The following is a 14,378-nucleotide window of genomic DNA, read 5'->3' as shown; positions in this document are numbered from 1 at the left end:
TCTACAATTCTCCAGGCTGTATACTAACTGATTGTTGTCAATAGCCTTAAATTTTGCAAAGCATAAGAGTGGCATCAGTCTTTGTCTGCATTTTGATGCAGCTGTCTGCATCAAAAATCAAAAGGAATCAATTCCAGTGTTTTCTCAAACCACCTGTTTACTGCTACATCGCCACTGAAACTACACAGTCTGCCCATATACATCATGAAATTTTAAATGGCTATATGTTTTAACATTAACTGCTGTTTTCTGTGCAGACAGACTGTTCTACCGACAGCGAGAGTGAAGACAACTTCATAGTTGTCCCTCCACGAGATCATCTCGGCCTGGCCATATTCTCCATGCTCTGCTGTTTCTGGCCTTTGGGGATTGCAGCATTTTACTTCTCACAAGGGGTGAGGCCACACATGCACATATTAACACAGGCATGCAATGCATACCCTTTCAAAGTTGTGGTCTGTCACACATGAATGATGCAGCATCTGGTTGTCAAGGTCTAGCATGCCCCCACCCCCTCCCCCCCAATCACCCATACACATGCTTCTATAAATTCGTAGAGATGGGAACACACAAACATGTAAACACACACATCTATCCGTCTTTATGTATGACTCATTACCAAAAGATTAAGAGCCTTCACTCTTAAAAAAGGACTGACAGCTGACTCGCTTACTGCAAGGCCAATTTTTACTGAGCTATGCATCAATAACTCAAGGCCAATCTGTAATGGCTGCTTGATGCTCTGTAAACAGGCTGAGAGCCTCCTTTAGGAAGAGTCTATAAATCACTTTCAAGGTTCTATCTGTAAATGCCAAGAAAGGTTGTATTCAAAATAATAAGATGAGAGAGGATCTCTGAACGTGTAGACTTTTCAAGAGGACTGAAGATGAACACAATTAAAGGCGGGCTGATGTATTAAAGATGGTGAGCCCTTGGGAAAGATGAGCCGTAATTATTTTGCAGACACACTGGCATTCTTTTGACTGATGCACTAAAAACGAATGTTTTATTGCAGTCCAGCATAAAAAAATACTAAAAATGACCCTAAACAACGTAATCTGAAGCGAGAAGCTTTACCAATATTTTCTTTTCCGTAACGTCTGCAATCACAACATAATAGGTATCTAATAGATTCCAGCCAGACTTCCTCCCTCTTTTCAGTTCTCTTTGAAATGACTCTGATGGTGTTATGTCAACCAAAGAGCACAGGGAGTGCCTCTTGTCTTGCCGCTAATCAAGTCTGTCCTGTGAATCATCAGCATAATAAAGACAACACATTAAAAGGCTATCAGCACAAGCGTAAACACACAGTATGTCCGAAAATGCATGTAAACACACGCACTGCTCATACAAACACACAAACATGCTAGAGACAGACAAGCTTTTCATTAAATTGCCCTGCGTCTGACCACAAATTCTTATCAAAAGCTCAAGCATTTAGCTGCCTTATCTTGGGCGCAAGTAGTCTAAGCCCGTCAGTGAATTATCTTGTCAGGAGCTAATTTGATTCTTCCTGGGTAATTATGGGGAAGTGATGGCTGTGTTTAGGGATGGATGATTTTTCTGCCAATCTCCCCCCTTTAGAAGGTGCTTTCCTGAAGAGCTGTCAGGATTTCAAAGATATGGAGGAAGTTTGGGATCGTTTAATTTTATAGTTCAATAACCCACTTCACTGGTCTTCGTTTCATGCCGTTATTCAGAAGGACCAACCTGAAAGTGGTGATTCTATAGGAGCTAGCAGAGCACATGTCTGAGTATGCTTACCGGTGCATTTGCACTGCACTGGTGGCCAATAATGGCAATATCAACTCAACATGTAGGTAAAATCAGAATCTTTATCAGCTTTTACTTCATAAAAATATAATGGCTGAGGAATATATGACTCATTAAAAGAAGCCAACACAAACCATAACTAGTTGTAGCTGAGTCAGATTTCCTTTTTGGATTGGATGTTATCTAATATAATTAAAGGATAATTTTGATTTTCTGTGTTTTTGTTTTAGACATGGGTTCAAATAGCAAGATTAGCAACTGGTCCTCCTAAACTGTGCAATCATCACACAATCAATAGTATCATTCTGACTTTGTTAATCTTAGAATCCTATCCTTAGTGATACCAACATCCCAATCCTGCGAGCATTCAAGCGAACCCTGTTTCAATTTCCAAACCTAACCAAATAGCGGTGCAAGCGAAGCAAAGAGCAAAACAAAGTCCCTAAATTCAAAGCCATGTTCTTCTGGCTGATTATTCCACTGCCACTCCAAATGAGTACTTTGTAGATCTCAAAAATAAGACAGCTATTTTTCCAAATCTAATATTTCCATGGCACGCACCCTGTGTGCATCTCTGCCTGCGTCATTTGCCGGAACAGCAGTAAGTGATGCCCTGGGATGAGAATGTGCTGTCCAGAACTGATGAGAGAAAACAATAAACAGATGTTGCATTGTTGCCTAAGGTAATCTGTCTGTCACAATGATGTTTGGGGGTAAAAATCAGACAAATGGAGCTTTCAGATACAACAAAGCATGCGTTTCGCTCGCTGCTGGGTTGAGGGCACTGTTTTGGAAGAGCTGTGGACCACATAGCAAAATCAGTTACGTTTTTGAAATTTCCAATCAGTGCATCAAGAAAATTCCGTATATGAAAACTATATTGATTTACCCTTTACTTCAATCAGAAAGCTTCAATAGATCTACTGAGAGAGAATGCTTAAGCAACCCTAAGCCATGCTTATAAATATTGCCTACCTACAACAAGCTACCTGACCGAGGCTGGGCAACTAATTGTCTCAAGGGGCCGCTTGAGAAACTGGGACTGTTGTAGAAGGCTGTACCTTCCACAACAGTCCCAGGTTCTCATGTGGCCCTCTGGGAAAATGAATTATCCACTCCTGTACCTGACTGTTAAAACACACCTAACATGCAAACTGGGATGGAAATCAGTTTTCTAAGATAGGGATTTACCTCTGTCGCAGGTTCCTTTCACATATACACACCCTGCTCATTTCATTGCTTTGGCAGAGCTTTCTGTCTTTGTAGAACACTGTAGATGTGACAAGGGCAAAGAAATTTATTTATTTATATTTTAGAAATGATAGCACATCAGCTTCACCACTTACTCTAAGGACATTTAAAAACAAACACGTTAGCGACTGTAATAGACTCTGTGGATGGCAGATCAATAGTGTTTTTGTTCCACTGGAAGGTCAGGCCTAGTCAAATACAGCGCCGCTGCTTTGCCAAGGAGACGAGTGAGTGAAGGCGTCAGCAAACACCTTAACACAAAAACAGACATGCATTCATATGCTGCTGTAACGCTGTTCGCCAAAGACAACGGCTTTTATTGTGCATAATGTCTTTATGGTAACTTGTGGTGCACAATTTTGAGATTCAGTGTTAACCTCCCCCCACAAACGCACGCATCAGCTGATAATAACTGGAATACCATAAATATCTGAGGGAAATTAGCTTTGAGCATTTGATTGGGAAGCGGAATTGAGTTTCAATTATTGCCGCTAATTGGGTGAGTGTTTTGTTTTGGAGATGCTGATAAATTCGTCACTTAGCTCTGAGACATCTGCACTGGAAAGTGCAGGGCTGAGGAGCAGCAACAATCTATTTCACGATCTTGCAAATAAGACTCCCCTGAAGTTATCGTATGGCGTACGAGCCATAATAAAGAATGAAAATGAATGAGCTCGTTATAGTGAAACTGTTTCTCTATTTGTGCCTGTCTGTGCGAGGGAGGCGGAGACACAGACACAGAGAAGGGGGCGTCGAGTGTTGTTTGTTTGGAAGAAAAACCTGTTAAGGGTGCCGAGTCTCCATGCAGCCGAGTCTCAGATGTTATCTTTTTTCTATGACACCACATTTCAATCATTTTGTCAAGGTGGTGGAGATAAAGCCTTAAATGCTTCTAACCATTTTGCTCTCAAGGGTATTCAAGGAAAAATACAATGATTGACAGTGTTAAAAGTTAAGCTGCGATATTTTCATCACTCTCAGTCCACATTACAGCATTATTTCAGTTTGTCACAAAATGCCTTGATTTCATTTTAACTGACAAACATTGCGTATCATATTTGACAAATGCACCAGAGAAACTGACCCTCGAGTGAGTGCCCTTTGAATAGCCTCTGTAGAAAAAAACCCCTCTTCAGTCTGAATCTCAAAACAAGTCAGAACTATTTTAGTGTCCCCAAAGACCTCTGTGGGGTTGTGCTAATATATTGTCAGAGGGAGAATGTGCTTTGTGTCATTTTGAAAGCAAATTAAAGCCTAATTTCCCATAAACCCCTCATAATGGTGCTTCTGTTCCAGTGATTACTGTATTGATGTGGAAGCTGAAGGCTGCCTCGAATGCACATATTTCGTCTGGATTTTCTTCCTGACCTTTCGAGGCATTTGTCTAAAGAGCCTCTCTCGTTGGCTCTAATCTAGCTGTCTTTGTCTTGGACTATTAACTTTGTCTTCAAAAATCTGCTCAGCCTTAGAGAAACAGAGCAAAGTGGCAATACCTTGTGCTGTTTTTTTTATTAAGTTCAAACAATCAAAGTGATACAAGACCCTTCCTAATGGCCACTCTGCGTGCATTCTGCAAAACTACAGAAGGTTCTGACAGATGCGTTGTGTCTGAGCCAGGGCTACATCCACAAAAGTCAGGAATTCAAACTAGTGATTGGTTTTTCAGTAATCTGCAGTGAAACATCTTCTTCACTTGCTGTGGGCACTCGCAGAAACATACAGAAAGTTTTAGGCATCTGATTTTGTTTAAATGCTTCGTAATTGTCTCCGTACCCTAAAAAACAACCCCAACACAAAGTTTTCCGTCCAGTAAGCATCAAAAAATCCTCTTGAGCTCTGAGCTCATGGCAATTAACAATGCTTCCTTAAAAGCAGAAAACAACTGATTATTAATCCTGTCTGCATTTATGTTCTTAACAATATATTGAAATGACTACATAAACAATGCCTGTCGTTCTGTTCTAATATAATTGGCTAAAGCCAGACTAAATATGCAAAATTCATTTATATCTGCTTCACTGGAGTTATTTTACCCTGGTGAGAAACTGCAGAGAATGAGATCCAGAATTTCGAGCTAAATGGAGGAAGGCATGAGTAACTAGAGGTCATATTCTGGTACAGCTGCTTTGTCGCTGTTTGCATGACTGTAGTGCAAATTGGCAGAGACTATGAATAATACAATATTTTTGTCAGGAGAGAGCGATAAAGCAAGACACTTAAAGAGTAATTAAAATAATGTATTCGACTTAATATGCACAAAAGGGAAAAGAAATATGCCATTAGCCTTTTGTGAGTAGACCCCATTGTGATGTCATTATTTTAACGGGTTAGTCATTTTATGGAGTCTAGACCCTGGTGGTGGACGAGGAGTGATGACATGAGAACTGGAGGGATGTGAAGAACCCACCAGTAAGGTTGAAGAGAATTGCATTAATTCCACACTAAAATAACACCTGGCAGTGGGAGAGAAAGCACAATCTGATTGGTTTGGCAGAGAATAAATGACCTCAGGAAAAAGTGATGAGTTTGAAGTGGGGAAACGGGAGAGAGGGATGTGCAGTAATCTAAACAGAGCTAGCATCAAGACAATCTTCCTAATAGAAATTTCAATATATATTTTACATTAGATTTATCGCACACTGCACTCATTCTTTGTTATCACTGTATTTCTGTAAACTGTACTGTAATGTGCGAAAGAGTTGAGCCTTCCGATATTTCCTTATATTTTGCTGGTAGAACAGGAAGTAGGTGCGGCGATTTATTAAAACGTGCAAACATAATACAGTTTCTAAGGCAAACACAGAGTTTGCACAATTCTAATAAGTTTGAATGTCAATAATTGGTATGAGCACCTTCATTATTGAAGAAAGACTGAACTAAGCTGTTTGCATGTATTAGAGCCAATTTCTTAAATTTGTCACTTTGTAATATATTGTATTATTTAATTTAGTTCAGTCTGTTACTGTTCTTATTGTCTTGGAGCAACTGTGACCAAATAATTTTCTTAGGGATTAATAAAGTATTCTGAGTCTGATTGATGAATAGTTCTCCAGGCTTCTTGAAGGACATTTAAAGCTCTTTTTAGATGTGTGCTGCCTTTTGTTCTGTTCTGTCAAGATGTTCCCACACTGCTTCAAAAATGTTGCGGTCCGAACTCTGGGGAGGCCAATCTATGGCTGATACTGTTCCACTGTATGTTTCACATGGTCTCCCAGTAAGACCATTTCTAATGACGCAAGTAGATGGATCAACTGAAGAGCCAGATGCATCTCTCGGGTCCTGTCAAACGTCATTGCTGGATTTTCTTCTTTGTAAATAGTAAAAAATGTCAGCATCACCTTCAAATATAGTTTAGGAAATAGTCTTGCCACTTTTTATTGCATCTTCCACTCTCTATTTTCTCTACTATCCTCATTTTCCTGAAGGAAAATGTCCTCATTTTGTTTAAGGACATGTTGCACTCGATGCCAAGATACGTTTTCAGCTAACAGCTATTTGGGAATCACCTTATTGCTACAAAAATACTGTGTTATGTCATCTTTGGCTTTTTTTTTTTTGTAGATTCAACTAAAGAAATTAGAATAAATTATGTGTTTTTGTTACAGGTGGCTAAAAACAGTATTAGCATTATACAGTACTGTATAAAATATTAAATTTTAAGTGCAATACTTAAACATTATACTGGCTTAATGTTACAAAGACAGATTTTGTTTTACTATTTATATGACTAGCACAAGAAAAAACCAAACAGCCAATCTTCAAGGAAAAGCAACTTTGAAAGGCCTTCAGAAAGCCTCGAGAACTATCTCAGATTATACTATGTTAAAAAAGTAAACTTCAAGTAATCCTTACTCCAGTCAGTATTTCTTCTCTCCCCTCAGATATCCAACAAGACCACACTTAAATAAAGAAAGATGCTATTAGACTACATACCTGAACCAGCTCGCTCTTCTCAATGAGAAGAAGATTTCAGAATTCTTCTCAGTTTTCCCTTATGTTGAGCAAAGCAATTCTACAAAAGCAACTCATATGCAAGACTTTCAAAGTCAAAGGTCAAACCAAGTATAGCTCTTTTTTTTTTTAATGGAGACTTTGTGTTTAGGGTTCCACTCCCTGCCTCTGCCAGATGCAAACTCTCTGACTACTGAGAGAGCTGCACCTGAGTAGCAGTGCAATCCCTGTTAACCTTGATTTTTAGTAAGAAATGTTACCTCATGTACTTGGTGCTGTGGCTCACCTCCAAAATGAAAGTGGCAGAGTGAGCTAGTGTGACCCTAAGGCCAACTTCATCATACTCACATGCCACACATCATTATTAAATTGGATAGAAGAATAATGAAGGCCATTTCATGCATCCACACAGTGCATTTCAAAATTCTGTTAGCACAGGTTCACACCCATCTGACTGTGTTGTGGGCACATTGAATTATGGTTGTAATTTATAAACATGTTGAACACTGGAGACTGCTGAATCTTTGACTGCTGTGAAGAAAAAAAAAGTAGTAAATACAGTAAGGCATTGTAATAAAAAAACTGAATTTATTTTAATTTAGTGGAAGAAAAATGAAACAAGAAACTTAAAAAGCCAATACAAAGGCCAAAAAACGCCAATATAACAGTTTATGCTCTGTAATTTCTGCTTCAGGGATAACCTCCACTCAGTGAACTAAATGAAAAAGAGAAATCAAAATAGTCTATTTTCCCTTCCTTTCCCTTCTGGCGAGGAAATCCATTTGAACAAGAAGATAGCTAAAGGTTACATAGCACAGCAACCACAAGTCTTTATACCTGCTCCTGCTTTAGAGAGGAGATTCTCTATTTACCATTATTAACTAGCAAATCCCCCGCCCTATGTGTGGGAGATAGGAAACATACATGCATGCATATATTACAATAATTATAGTGTGATGATAAATGCTAAAAAAATGTATGTTTTGATGTAGATTCCAAATACTACATCCAAACACTGCACAACTCTGCAGCTCCCTGCTTTATAATCATTTTCAGCTCAGTGTTTTGGAGCCCAGACTTCACATTACAATCACCACAAAATTAGGATGAATTTTTCGCCTACATGATTACATTTAGATGTGTTTAAATACAACCAACATGTTTAATATACATCTACAGTGACTAATGAGGCAGGAAACGGACCACTTCAAAACATAACCAAGTTTCAGTCTGTTTATTTCTGAAGTTATTACGTATCAAATAATTGTTATTTCTGAGAATGTAAGTACTGCCCATTGTTAATCTCACAGTGTTCATTTAGTTTCTTCTTTTACCATAGACTCTTCTAATACACTTCTAAAAATACACTATATTAATGCTCAAGCTTATATTCATTACGCTGAATCATGCAACATAATCGCTTCAGTGTTTGCACTGTAAAACACAAAGTCAGTAGTTTCCTGGAAACGCAAATCAGACAGATTAAATATACAAATCAAATTTAGTCAAATGGCAAATCATATATACGTGATTATATTGTAAATGTATACATACATATATATATTTTTCTTTTTGTCAATTGGTTTTCCAGTTGGCATATATACTTAGAAAAAAAGGCTGCAGTACCTGCATGCGTGTCATCATTCATGTCTGTAAACACAGAAAAGCTCAAAGAGTTTTGAATCACTTCTGATAAAACTTTGTATGTGTGTAGAGTTGGGTAATGTTAACAATTCATTAAAACTTGGCTTTCATCCTACAAGGTCTTAAAGGTCAGCTTAATGATTAATGGATTTAAAAACTGACAAAAGCCTTATAACTTCACCTATAAACTATGATTCTTAGTATTGAAAGTACAGTGCAGTATAACGATATAAAATATCATTCCCCATTTGACCTTTGACCTTTCCTTTAATGTTAATAGGTTGATCTGAAAGTCAAAGTGATAGTAAAGCTGTAGGTATTTAAAAATATGTTTATCACTGCCATTGTTTGTATTGACAATGTATGGGAAAACAGTGAATAAATATTATATTTATTATAATATTATTAATATTTTATTTTGATGTTGTTATATACATTACAGTAAAAGGCTAAGTGTTTAAATACATAACAATTTGAATACATGCTCATGAACAAGTATGATTTTACTTGGAAAACAAAACTATCAAACAAAAAATCAATAGAAACGTTTTCGCTTGACATTTATCACTAAACATTTAAAATTAAGTTTAGTAAGTAAAGTAAAACATAATTGTACTGAAAAACATGTCAAGTATATTAAAATGGGTTTCAACAGAGAAAAAAGAAAAGCCTGAAATTACTTTTTATTGTACAACACACTTCTTAAAGAATGAATAAAAAGAACAAAGAAAGCAAAATTAATGCATAAAGATCTCAATGCCATTTCCCATTTCCTTGAAACCAAATACTGCCCAGACAACGAGAAGCCTTGGCAGAGGTTTGTGCTCTCAGAGTGGTTTTTGTTATAAAAGCAGATTGCTTGAAAAATAAATGTATGTCAGAGGACAAAATATAACACCAATTTTAGGATTCTTATTTGATTGAAAACAAAAACTAGTATTTACTGCGGTTTAACGGCTGCTTTTTCTAGCTACACTAACAGGGGCTCGTGAAGAGGATCTATATGTGCCTGTTGTAAATGGGTCATGTCAGTGGGAGTCACTCTTTGGAGGGGGAAAAAAGCAGTGTGGGCACACAAAGAACCAGCTTTACACTCTGTGACTTGAAAGCATGGATTAACTGTGTGATATATAAATATGAAAATAATTATTATTTTTTTAGTTCAATGATAAATTATCTATCTTGTTTCCCCCCATACGATTTTTGTCATTCAGTGATAGCAGCTGAGGTGACCATAACCTCCTGTCCTTCACATTTTCACACTGATTGCGATTTCTTAGTCCTGCAATGCATTTTTTATTCAGTTCATGTATTTATTTGCACAGGTCAGTCAGTTGGTCTCTCCATTTCCATGACTTTAGGTTTTACATTGCAATAGAAACGATAAACAACATATTTTTCAGTGGCTCACCATTTCTCTTGAAGTCGTTGCAAATGATATCAGCCTCTGACTTTCTTCTTCTTCTTCTTTGTTTTCTCTTTTACAGACCACTAAGGCAGTGAACAAAGGTGACTTCCCGCTGGCCAACATCGCCTCCCGAAGGGCTTTGTTCTTAGCTGCCCTCTCCATCACTATAGGCACCGGTGTGTATGTAGGGGTAGTGGTAGCGCTCATTGCCTACCTTTCTAAACCAGGGCACATATAGCAGTCACACCTTCTTTCCAAACACCTCCAGGGAGCCCAGGAAGAGAACACCGTCCTCTGGGGAATGTCACTGCGCCTGCAGACTTTGAGGAAAGTTTTTCCAGGATGTACAATTTGTACAATGTACAATTTTTCCCCCCCTCCACCTTCCTCCAACTTCTCTCCCTGCAGGCCCTCTGTCAGCCAAGATTTGCCACAGTGACTGGAGAGAGGTCAAGCAAGAGGGCAAGAAGAGGGAGGCCTGTGGATTGAGAGAGACTGCTGAGACAGAGGGTTTGAGTAAAGGAAGCATTCCATGTTGGAGCCCAGTTTGCATTGCAATGGCTTAAATCCATGTTTGCTTCATCCTCTCCTGACGGATTTTTAGGTTCCACAAGCCCTAAAGAAACTTTGAAGAGAGAAGCTCATACAGTAACCTATTGAACTTAACCAATTATTAACAAGCAGAGGTTTAGGAAGGTTCAGATCAACACAGTGTAACTTATTCACCTAAACCAATACTATACTGTTGTTGTTTGAGCTGCTGTTAAAATTGGAGCTGCCCTGTGGAGTCTTGCCCTGTATCATCTCAGTTTGCCACCTAGGATTGTCTTTAATATACTATAATCTGCCCCCATCAGCTCAAAAATGCATTTGTCTCTGGGCTGACTGCCTCACACCGCAAGATTTAAATAAAATAAAAAAAGAAGATGTGAGAATATTTACACTTTCTTAAACCATGACAAAGGACTTATTTCCAGAGGGACATAAGAAAAAAAATATAGAGCGTTCATCAATAAAGGATCAAACTCTTGAAAATCAAAATAATAATAATTATAATAGGGAACACGGTTCCCTTCTCATTAAAACAAATGCACTGGCATGAATCAGAAAAATCTCAATGGAGCCACAGGCCTGCATTTTTCCTCAGTAAAGCTAGCCATCTGTCAAATCCCTAGTACTCCTAAAATCTGCTCATGCAGATATGTTTGCCTACATACATACAAATTTGCTTTATTTTGTTTGTTTTTTTAATGTTTGTCCTTTTGTGTTCTCTACTGTTTAAAAAGTGTCTTCATTAATACTGCTTAAACTAATTTTCATTTATGGCCTTTGAAGTAAAGCACAGATGTGAGATGGCCAGATATTCAGGGCAAATGGTGTCCAGTGTTTCTACAAGTGATACATCTGATAACACAGCATGAAATATGAAATGAAGCATGAGCCATTTAAGGATGCCATATACATCAAGTACATAATGTCAGTTCAAAGCAGGACTTACATACAGTTAGGTTCTTGGTTTTTGGACAAAGACTTAATTGTGTAAATTCTGGTTTGTTGGAAATCAAACGATCAAGATGTGCAGACTTTCCGATTTCATTCAAGTGGTTTAACAGAAGTATTTAATTAGTATTTAATTTCAAGAGGCTCAAAAAATACTTATAATTGGACAATGGACTAACAAGCAGTTACACAGCCAGGTGAGGCCTGGTTTTCTGCACCGTTGTATTATAAATTAAGCAAATAAAAGATCTGGAGTAGATTCAAATGGTCAAATGTGGCATTTGGTAGTGGAACTGAGTCACTGGTGTTTATTGATGATAATGACACGACTACACTCTGCTCAGATTCAGCTGTAGCTGTAAAACTGATCACACTGAACTTCACAGTGGAAATGGAAAGCATACTGCAAAAGCAACCCAAGGCAAAACAGTTACATATCCTTCAATGGTGAAGTAATTCGTGCGTATCTGTCTGAACCGAGCATGTTGTTAAATACAAACCCAATAATAAGCAATTAAATGTGACCACAGTAAAGGCCTAGCAGTGAATCTGAAGCAAGGAAATGCAACATTTGGTGACGTATATAGATTCCAGACTTCTAACTGTGTATATATATATATATATATATTAGGGGTGCAACGATACACAAAATTCACGGTTCGGTTCGACACTTTGGTGTCACGGGTCGATATTTTTTCGATACAAAAAAATGTTCATGCCTTTTTAATATGTCATTTATTAAAATTATGAATATATATTTTAACTCAAAAGTACAGTTTTAAATTTAATGTTGCTGAAACAACAAAAGCAAAATAATAAAACAAATAAATCTATCTGATCGAGGAATCACTCATCTTTGGAAAAGAGAGTTCAATACAGAGAATGAGGGTGGGGGAGGTTCAATTTCGGGTAGCGTTGAGGCAGTTGCCATGTTGCAACGAGCTTAGCTTCTGTCTTGCTAGCTTGTGCTGCGCTCAGTGGATCTGCACTCGACAGTGCAGCCTAGGCGGAGTAGTCGAACGCAGATCCACTGAGCTCTTAACACAGACAGCATCGTCAGAAGAAAAGTTGATAAAATAAATAAAAAATTTGGTATTGTTCAAACCGAAAGCACTGTATCGAACGGTTCAATATCGATACGAGTATTGTTGCACTCCTAATATATGTATATATATATATGTAGACTTTTCCAAGTGTGGTAGTCCTGATTTTAGCTCTGATCATTTATTTGATTTAGAGCTTTCCTTAATCATAAATTCAACTGAGTTAAATTAAAAAACAAACCAAAAGGCTCATATTTTGCACAATGCCTTTTCCCACTTTCCCTTATTCCAGCTAATAAAACAGGGGAGATTTCGCTTTGTTCCTTCACACTTTGAGGAAGACGTTCAACAGACAAGTTCACAGATTGTCTGCAAGAAGGGCTTATTAATTACTGATATTTTAGCTTGTGTTTTTACACAAGTCTGGCAGATACTATTTCAAGCAGTGAAGCCTCAAGAGGGGATGATATACACTTTGCTACCCTGCACAGGTCCTGCATTAGTCATACCTGACAGTTATGGTGCACAATTAGCTCCCATTAATGGCTTTTTCTGAAGGAATGCATATTCTCTGGAGCATAGCCCTAAAATAGCACAACCACATTAATTTCACTAATAAGCCACTTTTGATGTCACTGCTTGCTGTCAAACCAGGCAAGTAAACAATCCATTTACACACATCCTTGGTTCTGTGAAATTTTTAGGCTAAAATGTAACTCTGTTCTCATGTGCTAATGACGAGTGAATATCTTTACATATTCTCTACAAGAGGAAGCTTGAAGTTTGGGGTCCGAGCTGCAGTTTAATTCAAAAACCCCAAAGTTTCTTTTGAATGTTGTCTTTGACTGCCTTTATGGGTAAACAATCATCTTCTGACTAAAATAAGTCAGAAATGGACCACAGTGCACTCTTAAGGGGTTCTGAAGACAGGATAATGTATCTGTATATGTTTAGTCTGATAACCTTTGACACCTTTTTGACCACTTGTCCCAAACTTAACTCACAAGCTACTGATTGCAGTGTATGCACACATCACCATCACTGTACCTATAGCGAAAGTTTGTTTTCATCTCACGGAGAAAGTTTTATTGCTGATAGCGATGAAGATACTTTGTGTTTTGTAGCGTGTCATTCAAATGATGTGTTTTTAGCTGGCTTCTTTGGCAACATGGTATTGTGCAAAGTGTTACAACAATACGTAAGTTTTAATGCTGTTATTCTTTTTTTTCCTCATTGTGATGAGCTACACATCCATGCAACAAAGAAGTTTGCTGAATGCCAGGTTGATAGTGATCTCTTTGTGTCGTGCTTTAAGCCGCGTTAAAGAAAAACAATGTTGTTACATTATCTTTGGGATTTCTTTCCTATCTTGTGTGACGGCAACATGTACATATTGCAAATAAAGACATGTTCAAATGTAATGACAAATAAATCAGGAAGGATGGCCTTTCCTGGAAGCAAAAATTCTTTCTCTGATTTTTGTAATGTGAAGTTCTATAGTTGGATTCATATCTGAAAAGCCCTTCACAATCTGAAGGAACTGGCTGAGTAATTGAGATGCTTGAGTTGTTCTTAAAGCAAAAGCAAACACAGACTGAGTCATGGGGTGTAGGTGGTTTTGCCAGAAAGAGACAGAGGAGCAGCTTTGAAATCTGTATAACTGCACCATTCTCTTTGCTGCATGCAGGAAAGTACATTTCCCTTTGTGTTGTCAACCATTATGATTATTGAACAGCAGAGCTGTAGCCTACCCAGCTCAAAATTTCACACAGTGAACAAAATGCCAACAGAACAAGCTAACATTTCCC

At 37.9% G+C, this 14,378-nt stretch overlaps 1 protein-coding gene across 1 annotated transcript in view; it reads left to right on the top strand.

The window, feature by feature from the left end:
• syndig1l (synapse differentiation inducing 1-like) overlaps positions 1 to 14,033 on the top strand; it is a 45,928-nt gene extending 31,895 nt beyond the window's left edge. The window contains exons 3-4 of the mRNA XM_004542079.3: positions 258 to 395; positions 10,107 to 14,033. Of these exons, the coding sequence (XP_004542136.1) occupies positions 258 to 395; positions 10,107 to 10,265 (297 nt within the window). The 3' untranslated portion in view covers positions 10,266 to 14,033. The remainder of the gene's footprint in view (positions 1 to 257; positions 396 to 10,106) is intronic.
• Positions 14,034 to 14,378: the final 345 nt, after the last annotated feature.

Source organism: Maylandia zebra, linkage group LG15 (assembly GCF_041146795.1).
Source record: "Maylandia zebra isolate NMK-2024a linkage group LG15, Mzebra_GT3a, whole genome shotgun sequence".
NCBI lineage: Eukaryota > Metazoa > Chordata > Actinopteri > Cichliformes > Cichlidae > Maylandia > Maylandia zebra.
The sequence above is the reverse complement of the archived record's forward strand: the minus strand, read 5'-3'. Positions and strand labels throughout refer to the sequence as shown.